This window comes from Canis aureus, chromosome 11 (genome assembly GCF_053574225.1).
Source record: "Canis aureus isolate CA01 chromosome 11, VMU_Caureus_v.1.0, whole genome shotgun sequence".
Lineage (NCBI taxonomy): Eukaryota > Metazoa > Chordata > Mammalia > Carnivora > Canidae > Canis > Canis aureus.
Window position 1 is genome coordinate 48893013 of NC_135621.1, and position 13543 is coordinate 48906555.

The 13543-nt window shown below is 38.1% G+C and overlaps 1 protein-coding gene across 8 annotated transcripts in view; it reads right to left on the reverse strand.

The window, feature by feature from the left end:
* THADA (THADA armadillo repeat containing) overlaps positions 1-13543 on the reverse strand; it is a 332898-nt gene that overhangs the window by 310040 nt on the left and 9315 nt on the right. For all 8 annotated transcript variants that reach the window (XM_077915220.1, XM_077915219.1, XM_077915218.1 and 5 more), the window contains exons 9-12: positions 9508-9695; positions 6052-6146; positions 4123-4343; positions 1854-2560 (exon numbers count right to left, since the gene is read on the reverse strand). In XM_077915220.1, coding sequence (XP_077771346.1) covers positions 1854-2560; positions 4123-4343; positions 6052-6146; positions 9508-9695 — 1211 coding nt within the window. The remainder of the gene's footprint in view (positions 1-1853; positions 2561-4122; positions 4344-6051; positions 6147-9507; positions 9696-13543) is intronic.

The following is a 13543-nucleotide window of genomic DNA, read 5'->3' on the forward strand; positions in this document are numbered from 1 at the left end:
GATATAAAAACAGAGACTGCTTAGGGTATGTAGGTGGCTCAGTCAGTTAAGTGTCTGCCTTTGGCTCAGGTCATGATCCCCAGGTCCTGGGACAGAGCCGTGTGTTGGGTTCCTTGCCTTTAGCAGGGAGCCTGCTTCTCCCTCTCCTCCCCACTCATGCTCTCTCTCATTATCTGCCTCTCTCTCTAATAAATAAATAAAATCTTTAAAAAAAAAAGAGAGACTGCCTTGAGAAGATTCACGAATCTTCAACTTTAGATGGCTTCTCAAAAAGGCAAGAACAATTTTTTTTTAAAGATTTTATTTTGTGGGCAGCCCAGATGGCTCAGCGGTTTAGCGTTGCCTTCAGCCCCGGGTTGATTCTGGAGACCTGGGATCAAGTGCCACGTCGGGCTCCCTGCATAGAGCCTGCTGCTCCCTCTGCCTGTGTCTCTGCCCCTCTCTCTGTGTCTCTCGTGAAAAACAAAATAAAATATTTTTTTTAAGATTTTATTTATTTATGAGAGACACAGAAAGAGAGAGAGAGAGAGAGGCAGAGACACAGGCAGAGGGAGAAGCAGGCTCCATGCAGGGAGTCCGATGCGGGACTCGATCCTCGGGACTCTGGAATCACGCCCCGAGCCAAAGGCAGAGGTTCAACCACTGAGCCATCCAGGCATCCCAAGCTAAGAACAATTATTGTTAAAAACTACAATGAAAAAGAAACCAACTCCAAATAATGGCTTATTTTTATATACAGGAATCAGATTTTTCCAGCTATCTCATGGTTACTCTTTGAAGTATTGAAACTTTTAAGTTATTTTTAATTTTTTTTAATTTTTTATTTATTTATGATAGTCACACAGAGAGAGAGAGAGAGGGGCAGAGACACAGGCAGAGGGAGAAGCAGGCTCCATGCACCGGGAGCCCGACATGGGATTCGATCCCGGGTCTCCAGGATCGCGCCTTGGGCCAAAGGCAGGCGCTAAACCGCTGCGCCACCCAGGGATCCCTTTAAGTTATTTTTAATTGTAAATATTCTTTTTTTTTTTTTTTTTTTTTTTTTGAGAGAAAGAGAGTACCTGGGTGCACATGGGTTGGGGAAGGGGCAGAGGAAGACAAAGAGATAATCTTGAGACTCCGCACTCAGCACAGAGCCTGATGCAGGGCTCGATCTCACAACCCTGATCATGACCTGAGCTGAAATCAACTGAGCCACCCAGGTGCCCCTTGCTGTAAATATTCTTAAATTGTGATGTAGGGTACATACAATATGGTAATATTCCTATTTTGTTAAACAGAATACAGTCATTTTAAGATTCACATAAGTCGGGATCATCCTTTATATATTAATTATTGAATTATGCTTTAATGCAGTGATTCTTTCAGTGCTAAGTTTCAGTGGCATCTTTACCCCTATTCTAAATGACTATAAAGAGTTGTTTCTTAGGTTAATACATCTACATTTTTTGTCTCTTTCCCAGAGACAAAAATTTGCTACTCTAGTTTTTGTCTTTATCCTTGCCTAAAACAATTTTTAATTACTGTTTTGATCACTTAGCAACTTCTATAAAACACTCAAACTTTTATTCCAGTCTGACAACTGAACAAATAAGAACTTGGTAAATGAATTAAAACTAGTAATAATCATAACTGGAATCAATCCTTAGCTTGTAGAAATGACATCAGCCAAAAACTTTATTCTGCTCTTGACAGGAACATTAGTTTCAATCTGAAATCTCTATTGTTAAAACTCTCTTTCACTTTTTACAGAAGTGGTAGTATTTATATTTGAATATGGTCCATATCTGCCTAGGTACCTACCCTTAAACATCTTAACTAGAAATTACTAAAAGAATGATTCATTTTCTTACCAGTTTTAGCATCAGCAGAAGTTTGAAGAATCTTTACCATGTAGCTTAAGCTTTCAGGACTGCAATTCAATAATTTTGGCAAGTAATAATCAATCACATAAGATTTTTGATCCAAATTTCCTTCACATAGTATAAAAAGGAGAGGAGAAACCCAAGTCTCATGCCACTCATCAATCCAGGTACTGTCAAGAGCCTGGGACTTCAAATGATTCTTGTGACTTCTGAACATGGTTTCCAAGAGGTCACTTGCATAAGGTACCAATGACTGGTCTCCCATCACCTCTAAGATTTGTGATGGAATAGTTTTAGCTAGAGCCAAAATATGTCCAATTCCTATGTAATCTACTAAACAACCAAGGCATGTGTACTTCCCTTTAACATGCCATTCCAATCGCAGAAGACCTTCAGTCAAATCACAGATGAAATGATCGGCAGCCAAACCTGACACTTCTGAGTTTGACTTTTCTTTAGTGAGCTGGTGCACTTGGAGAATATTTCTGAATATAATTTTGGTTTGGTGTCTCAAAGCATCCAGTGGATGCTCCCAGTGGGTATAGACATATTCCAAAAGTCTCCCAACTACACTTGATTTCCCATTCAGACTGTTCTTTAGGCTTGGGGAACTTGATTTAAGGACATGTATGGCTGAGTTAGTCCAGGATGCCAAAATTCTAGACAGAAACAATTCCAGAGTTGATTCCTTGATCCTGAAGAAAAATGAGTCATGTTATTATCAACTGATTAGTAGCAGAAACTTTATTTATTTATTTATTTATTTATTTATTTATTTATTTATTTATAAAGATTTTATTTATCTATTTGACAGAGAGAGACAGAGAGCGAGTGCACAAGCAGGGGGAGCAGCAGGCAGAGGGAAAGGGAGAAGCAGTCTCCCTGCTGAGCTGGGAGTCTGATGCAGAGCTCGATCCCAGGATCCTGGGATCATGACCTGAGCTGAACAAAGATACCTAACTGATTGAGCCATGAAGCACCCAGAATTCTCATTTTATAATCATCCAGACTTTAAAAATATAAAAGATAAAGAATGATCAGAAAATTCAATAATTATTAAATTTACAAAAACAAAAAATTACAAACAATGCCAAAACAGATCTCAAATTTATTAGTGAATCTTTTTATCTTATAGAAATAATCCAAAAAGGACACAAGAAAACTTTTGGGTGATGGAAATGTTCATTATTTTGATTTTGATGAGGTTCCACATGTGTTTTAAAATATACCAAGAGGGGCACCTGGGTGGCTCAGCTGGTTAAGCGACTGACTCTTCGTTTCAGCTCAGGTCATGATCTCAGGGTCATGAGATCAAGCCCCACGTCGGGATCTGTGCTGGGTGTGGAGCCTGCTTAAGATTCTCTCTCCTTGGGGATCCCTGGGTGGCTCAGCGGTTTAGCGCCTGCCTTTGGCCCAGGGCGCGATCCTGGAGTTCCGGGATCAAGTCCCGCATCAGGCTCCCTGCATGGAGCCTGCTTCTCCCTCTGCCTGTGTCTCTGCTTCTCTCTCCCCCTATGTCTATCATGAATAGATAAAATCTTTAAAAAAAAAAAAAAAAAAAAGATTCTCTCTCCTTTTCCTTCTACCCATCCCATTCCTTGTCTAAAAACAATAGTAACAATAATTTTTATATTCTTTGGAAATATGCATAATTTTCCTATATAAACTGAAAAACATGTAAGAATTATTTGAGAACAGGGTACCTTTTGTCCTTTACCTACATGTTCATTACTATCAAGCTGTATCTATGGTTTAACATTTTAACTACATGATCAATTTCAGGCATCATGAATAAAACACCGGAAAAAAAACACAAAACACAATCCCATGAAATCGAAAAGAGCTGGTTATAGTTCTGCCTCAGGTGCTTATTAGCAATACACTTAAGTTTTAACATTTACTTTTCTAACTTCACTTTACACACTCGACATAATAGATTCCATCTACCAAACACATGAGGCTCATACTGAATTACTTATGTTGATGTTGTTCATAAACTCCAAAATGCAAGCATTAGAGACTGTTAACGTTAACATTAGAAATGTTCAGTACAGGTTCACTTGTATCAATAATACCTATAACTCTCCCCCCTCATCATCGCATCTTCTCTTGTTCTACTTCATACTCACTTCATTATCTCCCTTTTAATTCAGCATTATCCTGAGCAATTTTCATTGAATTACTAAGTATGCTACTGTTCAGCTGTCTTTTAAATGTCTGACAAAACAAAATATGAGACAGTAGCATGAAAACTCACTGTGAACTCAAGGTGAACAAAATATGTACAATATTCAGGAGCAGGGCCTCCCCGCTCAGGTCCATACTCCCATTCTGCCAGTCCAACATGGTGAGTGTCCCCTGACACAGGAATAAGAGGGTTGACTGCGAGACATCAGTACAACAAAGGCTCCTGCAGCAGTTCAAAAACCAGTCGGGAATGCTGGTGCAGTCTACTGAACGGAGAAGCAAACTGCTAATCTGGAAAAACATAACAGAGCTAACATTTATAAAGCCTCTAAAACGTCTCAGATATTTCAAAATGTAAATCCAAAATTCCCTTTCCCCTGAAACTTACTAGGGAAAATAACTGAACCTAAAGATGAGAAGCCACAAGTGTTAAAATTATTATATCAAAAGGGAAAAAAGTTAAATCTAAGCACGTGAACAATTCTGCTGGGTTGAATGTTATTTGTAGAGCAAAACATATCGCCACCTGCAGGTGGATGAACTTAACTAATGCTTTTTAGATGTGATTTTAGAAATCAAATTGTTAAATTTTATTCAGTGGTAAATACTTTGTGTGATCTCATAGGAAAGTATACATCTATTTTGTATAAAGTCAGGTAAATAACTAAAATAAGTTTCTAGATAACATAGTAAGGGAGAATAAATCTACTAGTACTGAATACAAGAATTCTAGCCCAGATTATCAATTATACTTTCCATCTAACCAAATGCACAGAAAAAATGATTCTAACATACTTCTCATCAAAAGTATAGTATTTGGGGGTCAGGGGAGGCCTGGGTGACACAGTCAGCTGAGCATCCAACTCCTGGTTTCAGTTCAGGTCATGATCTCAGGGTTGTGGGATCCAGTCTGGTGTTGGGCTCCATGCTCAGCGCTGAGCCCACTTAGGATTCTCTCTTTCTCTCCCTCTGCTCCTCCTGTTCCTTCTCTCTCTTTAAATTAAATAAACCTTTGATAAATTAATAAATAAATAAAAATAAAGAACAATATTTGGATTATTGTTTTTTTTCTCTAAATAGGCTTCATGCCTACATGGAACCCAACACGGGGCTTGAACTCATGACCCTGAGATCAAGATTTAAGCTGAAATCAAGAGTTGGATGCTTAACTGACTAAGCCACCCAGGCGTCCCTGGGTTATTCCTAATAAAAAGGACATATTTATCAAAAAGTAATGACTTCTTGTATCTATACATTAATCTCTGCATAATTTTAATATAACTATCTTTTATAATACTGAGAGATGGAATTGAACCAACAGTACAAGAAACAAACTAAAAGGATATACCCCAAAAGACATTGATAGTGATTATCTTTGTGAGATGAATTTATAGGTGATTGCTATCGTCTTCTGCTTTTTCTGCATTTTTGGATTGTCTCTTATTGTAAAAGAAAAAGATCATCAGAAGGATTCTATGTAGAAAGAAATTTTTAATCCACTTCTTTAAAAATATTTTTATTTATTTATTATTTATTTATTTTTAAATTTTGTTTACTTATTCATGAGAGACACAGAGAGAAAGAGAGAGAGAGAGAGAGACAGAGACACAGACAGAGGGAGAAGCAGGCTCTGTGCAAGGAGCCTGACGTGGGACTCGATCCCAAATCATGCCCTGGGCTGAAGGCGGCGCTAAACCGCTAAGCCACCCGGGCTGCTCTAAAAATATTTTTATTTATTTTTTTTATTTATTATTTTTTAAAGATTTTATTTCTTTATTCATACAGACACACAGAGAGAGGCAGAGACAACAAGCAGAGGAAGAAGCTGGCTCCACACAGGGAGCCCGACGTGGGACTTGATCCTGGGTCTCCAGGATCACACCCTGGGCAGAAGGCAGCGCTAAACCACTGAGCCACCCAGGCTGGCCCTAAAAATATCTTTAAAACATGTGTTTAATTCAATAAATAAAGCACAATTCTCCAAAGGAGATGCACTCACCAAATCAGGAATCTTCTCAGGTGGATGAAACATAGCCTTAATAAAAAGAATAACAGCTAATCCAGACGTACTCTGAATTGTCTGTAAGAGGTCATCTATATGGCAAAAAAGTAGACAGCATGTATTAAATGACAATAGATATTTTGGTCCAGTGGAAAAAGCACATGGCACAGAGTCAGACAGTCCTGGGTACAATTTCTAGCATGACCACTTCCTAGGTTGAATAGACCTTGGGCAAGTTATTTAACCTCCCAGGAGCCCAGCTTTCTCTTCTGTAAAATGAGAAAATGTAACTCCTATCTGACCATTATTATAATGTTTAAATGCATAATTAACATAAGGCTTTTACGGCCAGCACATACATACTTATTAATATATGTGATTCCTTCCTCTCTCCTCTTAACAACCACTCACTTTTCCTCTCCCCCCAGCACATCTAGGAGCAACACCACTTGTCTCCTCTACACTGATCAGCCTCTCCATCCCAACTCCCACATATACTACTATTTTTTTTTTAATTTTTTTATTTATTTATGATAGGCACAGAGTGAGAGAGACAGGCAGAGACACAGGCAGAGGAAGAAGCAGGCTCCGTGCACCGGGAGCCTGACGTGGGATTCGATCCTGGGTCTCCAGGATCACGCCCTGGGCCAAAGGCAGGCGCTAAACTGCTACGCCACCCAGGGATCCCTACTACTATTTTTTTTAACATGATTTCAGGGCTTGTGTAAAGAGCCTGGATAAGTGCTAACTGCAAACTTTGCTATCACTGGCACTGTACCCAATGCAGCCAATCTCGGCTTGCTATCTTCTCTTTGTTTTCTATCAGCCTCTGGTTTGTGAGAAAGTTTACCAAATATGGTGAATTATTCAACCTGAGCTAAGAATCATAAATACCTACCATAAACTACCTAATAAACATCCATTCTGCCATTTATCACTGCTAACAGAACTGTGACTTTGATTGGGGCACCAATGTGCTCAGCCAATGACAGTATACTTGCTTCTTCAATCTTCCCTGCAACTAAAGGTAGCCATGAGGGTTCAGGCCAATGGGATGTAAGTAGGTACTTGGGTATTTTTGTTTCTCCTGATTAAAGAAAAAATGAAACTGGCCTTCCTTCCTGCCTCACACATAGTCATAATTCCAGAACTACAGCAGTCAAATGGCAGCTACAAGGTACAAACATGGGAGTGAAAGCCAACATGCTGAAGATAGCCGAGCAGAAAGGCAGAAATGTTTAGGTCCTAGACTGCATACAGCAGTTTGGGATCATCTGCCTCTGAACTTCATGTTATGTGGGGGTGAGGGGAGGCACATTTGCTTAAGTCTCTGAAATTTGGTTTTCTGTTACTTGCAGCCAAACATTTTACTGACAGATGAAGCTTTAAAACCTTGGGGAAGAACAGCAGTGGACAGGCCCGTCAACCACCCAGAAAAGAGGCCGCCTCATATTAAAATCAGGTCTTCTCTGTATTTTATCAGTTGTGTGTTGTTGTTTTTTTAAGATAACAATGTCCTCTTTTAAAACAGATCTGTAAATTGTATCTTAGAGTAACACTTTCATTTTTTTGGTAAGGTTTTATTTATTTGAAAGAGAGCATGCACAAGCACGGGGAACAGGCCGAAGGAGAGGGAGAAGCGGGCTCTCAGCTGAGCAGGGAGTCCCATTCGAGGCTTGATCCCAGGACTCTGGGATCATGACCTGAGCCAAATGCAGTTGCTTAATCGACCTGATCCACCCAGGTGCCCCTCCTTTCCTTTTATAACTACCTGAGATCCTAGCCAAAATAAATGAATAAATAATGCTATTTTGACAATATATCTAGCACTTTTACTAGTTACTAGGACTCAAAACATATAAACAATGAGGTACTATTTTTTTCCCATTAGACTAGCAAAACCAGAGTCAATTACTGCTCTTTATAAACAAAAGTTCTAGGGATCCCTGGGTGGCACAGTGGTTTGGCGCCTGCCTTTGGCCTAGGGCGCGATCCTGGAGACCCGGGATCGAATCCCACATCGGGCTCACGGTGCATGGAGCCTGCTTCTCCCTCTGCCTGTGTCTCTGCCTCTCTCTCTCTCTCTGTGACTATCATAAATAAATAAAAATTTAAAAAAAAATTTTATAAACAAAAGTTCTAAATCAATCCCATTTATTTTTTAATTAAGTTAATATTTATGCATACATGACCATATAGAACGTGAGGTAAAGGGTAAAAATGTAATTAACTTTTTATAAATACTCATGTGTTAAGTATCATTTTTCCATTAATCATATTGTAATGTAACACACTGATACAGGAAAATAGCCACAACAAATGTATAGCTTAACAAATTATTTGAAAGTGAACACCCTTGTACCCAGCATCCAAGGTGAAAAATCGAACTCAGGCACCCAACCCATAAGGCTCATCCATATGTCTCTTCCCAAACATAAACCCTTTTCTCACCCTGAGTAAGCATTATCGTGACTTGCAAAGTAATGGCTTTCTGATTTTTAAATGGTTTTATTAATCAAATGTGCATCCCTAGACACTACAGTTTAATTCTGTACATTTTTCAAAAATCTGATACACCTTTTAAGTGCCTTTCAATCTACAAGTGCCCTCTCCACCCCTTTCATTTCATTACAATTTCTCTATTCAAGAGCTCTGGCCTTGATCTGCAGTTTCCCACAGTCTGGATGTGGGTCTGCTTTGTCCTAATGCAGTTCAGCATACTCTTCTGTCTTCTGTAATTCCTGTAAATTGGCAGGTGACCTAAAGATCAGTCTCAAGCTCAGCCCCTTTGCAAAGCGTGTATAGGTGGTAAAAGCAAGACTCTAAAGGGCACATGCTGTCTGTCTGTTCTGTAATGTTAGTAGTTGCTGATGCTTAATGCCTACATCAATTCATCAGGTTACAAAATGGTAATACCATTTTAATTTATAGTTTGAAATGCTTTTAGAAAGAGGGACTTCCTCTCATTTACTATTTGGCTTCCCAGGAACACAGATCATATGAATAGAAGCAACACATGAGACATATAAGGGGGAATGATGACCACCCCCACAAGGACTACTGTCATTACTTGAGGATGAAGCCTGCTCCTAAGGAGAACTGTATGGTTTATGTTCACCTTTCCAGACCTTCCTTCCAAGTATGGACTCTTCTTATTGAGAACTTTCTTTTGCCATTTAAAGTCTGGGGCTTTTCAACCCTAAGACTGTTAGGTTTTCTTTTTTACAAAACACACACATTTAGAAAAGTCCTTCAACATTATTCCTTGCAGAATTGGTATATTTGAAAGAAAAAGCATAAAAAAACCTTATAACCCAGGGCCTTTCCCCATTTTAAGGAGCTGGGGGAAAAGAAGTTCTCCATCTCAGGTAAGTATCAAACATTTCATACCATTATTAGCAAAAGCTGAGTGACACTCAATTATAATCATCATTTTTATGGTCTTATACTTACCATCACTTAAAAACTTGGTGAAAATACTCAGCAATCTACACATACTTTGCCATGTGGGAGAACTGGAAGTCTTCAAATGAATTCTCTGAATGTCTTGTATTTTCTGCACCAACATCACTGAAACTCTAGTGCCTACCAATAAGTCATTCATCAACTGTGTCTGAACTATACGATTTCCAGCAAATTTTCTATAATGAAAAAAAGACGTTATTCCAAAAGAAAAGTCACATGAAAATGCCACCATTTCTATCCCTCTGCAAAAGAAATATTACCAATCAAAGGGCCAAAATTTGTTTTAGATTATGTTAGACATCTATACCTCTCTCTTCCACTCCCATAACATTCCAATTACTTGGACATTTATTGCAAACTTTCAATGCTCTTACCTCAAAATATCCCTCCTTCTCTAACAACTAATCTCATTTCTTCTTTTAGAGTAGAAATAACAGGTAAAATGAATGCCACAATTTCTAAACTTGAACACTCCCTCAACCTTGATCCACTTTCTTCACTTGTTTTCCAAGACACTAAGCTCTCCTCCATTTTCTCCCACTTCACCATTGCTCCTTCCTATATACCTCAGCTAGTTCATCCACTTTTCCCCAATCTCTTTATGTTACAGCTCTCCACAACTCAGTCTTTACTCTCCCTCTTTGGTCCAGTTACTTTATTCCCTTGATGCTGATTTCATAAAGTATAAACTTTAAATTATAATCTGTATGCTGACAATTCCCAAATTTTTATCTCCAGCCTCAACTTCTTTCTAATCCCAGACTTATATATGCAACTTCTTACTCAATATCTTGATTTCAATGTCCAACAGACAGACATCTCAAACTACATGAACTCATCTTCAACTCCAAATCTGCTCCACTTGCTGAGATCTCTACCCTACAAAAACTTTGTCATCATCCTTGACTTCTCCCTTCCCTACTCCACTGTAAGAAAATCCTGCTGTCCTACCTTCAAAATATATCCAGAATCAGACCACCTCCACTGCTACTCTTGGTCTGAGTCACTCACACCTCTCCCTTGGATTAATGCAATGGTCTCCTAACTGGTCTCCCAGCTTCTATCCTTGCCCCCACCCCCAGTCCATTCTCAACATAACAGAACACAGAGTGATGACATTAAAACAGAAGTCAGGGAAAACAGTTTAGGAGTCCTTTATAAAGTTATGATCCACTAATTCTGCTCTAGGTATATACCCAAAAGAACTGAATGAAGGGCCTCAAACAGGTATTTGCATACCGATGTTTATAGCAGCATTATTTATATTTAGCCAAAAGGTAGAAACAACACAAATGTACATCAGCATAAGAATGGATAAGCAAAATGTGGTACATACATTACAATGGAATGTTATTCAGACAAAAAAAAATTCTGATACATGCTACAACATGGATTAACCCTGAAAACACACAAAAGAACAAATATTGCATTCCATTTATGTGACATATTTAGAATAGGCAAAGTCAAAGAAACAGAAAGAAGTTACCAGCAAGTCGGAGGAAAAAGGCCGTGAATTTTCTTTTAGACACAATGAATTTGATGCACTTATAAAACATCCAAGTTGAGATGTCCAAGAGGCAAATGACTATATGAATCTACCACTTCAGGGAAGAGATCTAACCTGGAGTGAGAAATCTGGGAATCCTGAATATATAGATGACAATTTTTTTGTCCTGGGAATCCTAAATACACAGAAGTAGATGGTATTAAGCAATAAAAACAAATAGAATAAAAAGGATAGAACCCATATTTAACAGAAGAAGAATCTAAAAAGAGACAGAGAAGGCACTACTGGAAAGAGAAAGGGAGGCCCCATGTTAAAGATGGCACACAGAGGCTAAAATAAAAAACACAAGAGACAATAAGTGTTGGTGAAGATGTGGAGAAAAAGGAACCCTACTGTATACCTGGCAGAAATGCAAATTGGTACAGCTACTGCAGAAAACATGGAGATTCCTCAAAAAATTAAAAATAGAATTACCATATGATCCAGTAATCACACTATTGGATATTTACCCAAATATGTGAAAACACTAATTTGAAAGGATATATACACCTCTCTGTTTACTGCAACAATAGCCAAGATATGGAAGCAATCCAAGTATCCACAGATATATGAATGGATAAAGATGTGGTGTGTGTATTGTGTGTGTGTGTGTGTGTGTGTAATGGAATATTATTCAGCCATAAAAAAGAATGAAATCTTTTTGCAACAACAGGGATAGATCTAGAGGATATAATGCTAAATGAAGTAAGGCAGTCAGAGAAAGACAAATACTGTATGATTTCACTCATATGTGGAATTTAAGAAACAAATGACCAAAGTAAAAAAAAAAAAAAAAAAAGAAAAGAAACAAATAAAAAAGGATACTTATCTATAGAGAACAGATGGTTTCCAGAGGGGAGGTAGCAGGGGGATAGGTGCATAAATAGGTGAGTACACTTACTGTGACAAACACTGAGTAATGTATAGAATTGTTGAATCACTCTATTGTACACTTGACACTAATATAATGCTGTATGTTAACCACCATACTGGAATAAAATAAAAACTAATTAATTAAAACAAAAAAAAAAAAAGAATAGCACACAGATACTACCTATATTCTCTCCCAGAACCTCAGTAAACCAACAGCCACAGGATTGAAAACATAAAAAGACAAAATATGAAGAGCAACAAACAAACAATAACAATAAAATTTTGGAAGCACACAGAAAACTGATTCAGCAGAAACCAAAAAGGTAAATACTGGGGCACCTGAGTGGCTCAGTTGATTAAGTGGCCAACTCTTGGTTTTGGCTCAGGTCAGGTCATGAGATTAAGCCCCGCATCAGGCTGTGTGTTCAGCGTGGAGGCTGCTTGAGATTCTTCCCCCTCTGTTCGTGTCCCCCCCATAAAATCAATTAATTAATTAATTAATTTTTTTAAAAAGGTAAATATTGGGATGCCTGGGTGGCTTAACAATTGAGCAGAGTCTGCCTTCAGCACAGGGCATGATCCTGGTCCAGGGATCAAGTCCCGCATCAAACCCCATGAGGAGCCTGCTTCTCCCTCTGCCTATGTCTCTGCCTCTCTCTGTGTGTCTCTCATCTCTAAATAAATAAAAATCTTTAAAAATTAAAAGGTAAATAGGTAAGCCAGAAAATCATCCCCAAAACAACCTGATTTGCAGCCCCAAAAGGCTAAGAAACTGTTGGCATCAGGTACTACTTGATATGGAAATAAATGTAAGGCTGAAAATAGGAAGACTGGCTGCAAGTCTGTTGAAGAATAAGAACCAGCAAAAAACTGGCTTACCTAGAGAAGGTAAAACAACATGCACAGATAAGGCATGAACACCGTAGTGCAAACAAGAAAATTAGGTAAATATATGAACAATGAACAATGAATGCCAAATGCCACAACCTCAGCTTTCTTCACTCCTTCAGCAATCAGAATTTTAAGCCAATAGTTTGGTTCCATGGTGAATCTGTTACCCATGCAAAAAGACCTAACAATATTGACATCATAGGTTTTCCAAAGAAATAGCCTGCCTAAAGTAGCCTATAAAAAAACCTGAAATTAAAAAAAAATTAAAAAAATTTAAAAACCTGAAATAAACCCCATCAATATGCACTGATTCAAATCAACTCTCAGTGCCTCATCCTTAAATATAAGCATTTGGCCAAAAATCACTTCTGATGAAAGCTTCTAGCAACAAATGCAGTGACTGAAAGCATCAAACAGGAAAAAAAGCAACTTAGAAGAAAGAGAACTATGTAAAGATGAGAAAACTATTAAAGAAAAACTATCATTAATATCCTCAGAAAGATAACCAGATATTTCATTCATAAAATGATGCTATGAGTAAGGAACACTCAGGGAGGAAGAAACTCATTCTCATATTCTTGTAATAATTTATTTGATTTTTTAAATTAACTATCAAACCTCTAAAAAAAGTAAATTTCAATAATCAGGTCCAATATTATCAGTGAGGGATACAATGAAGCACATTCTGGAAACTTTTTTTAAATTTCCTTTGTA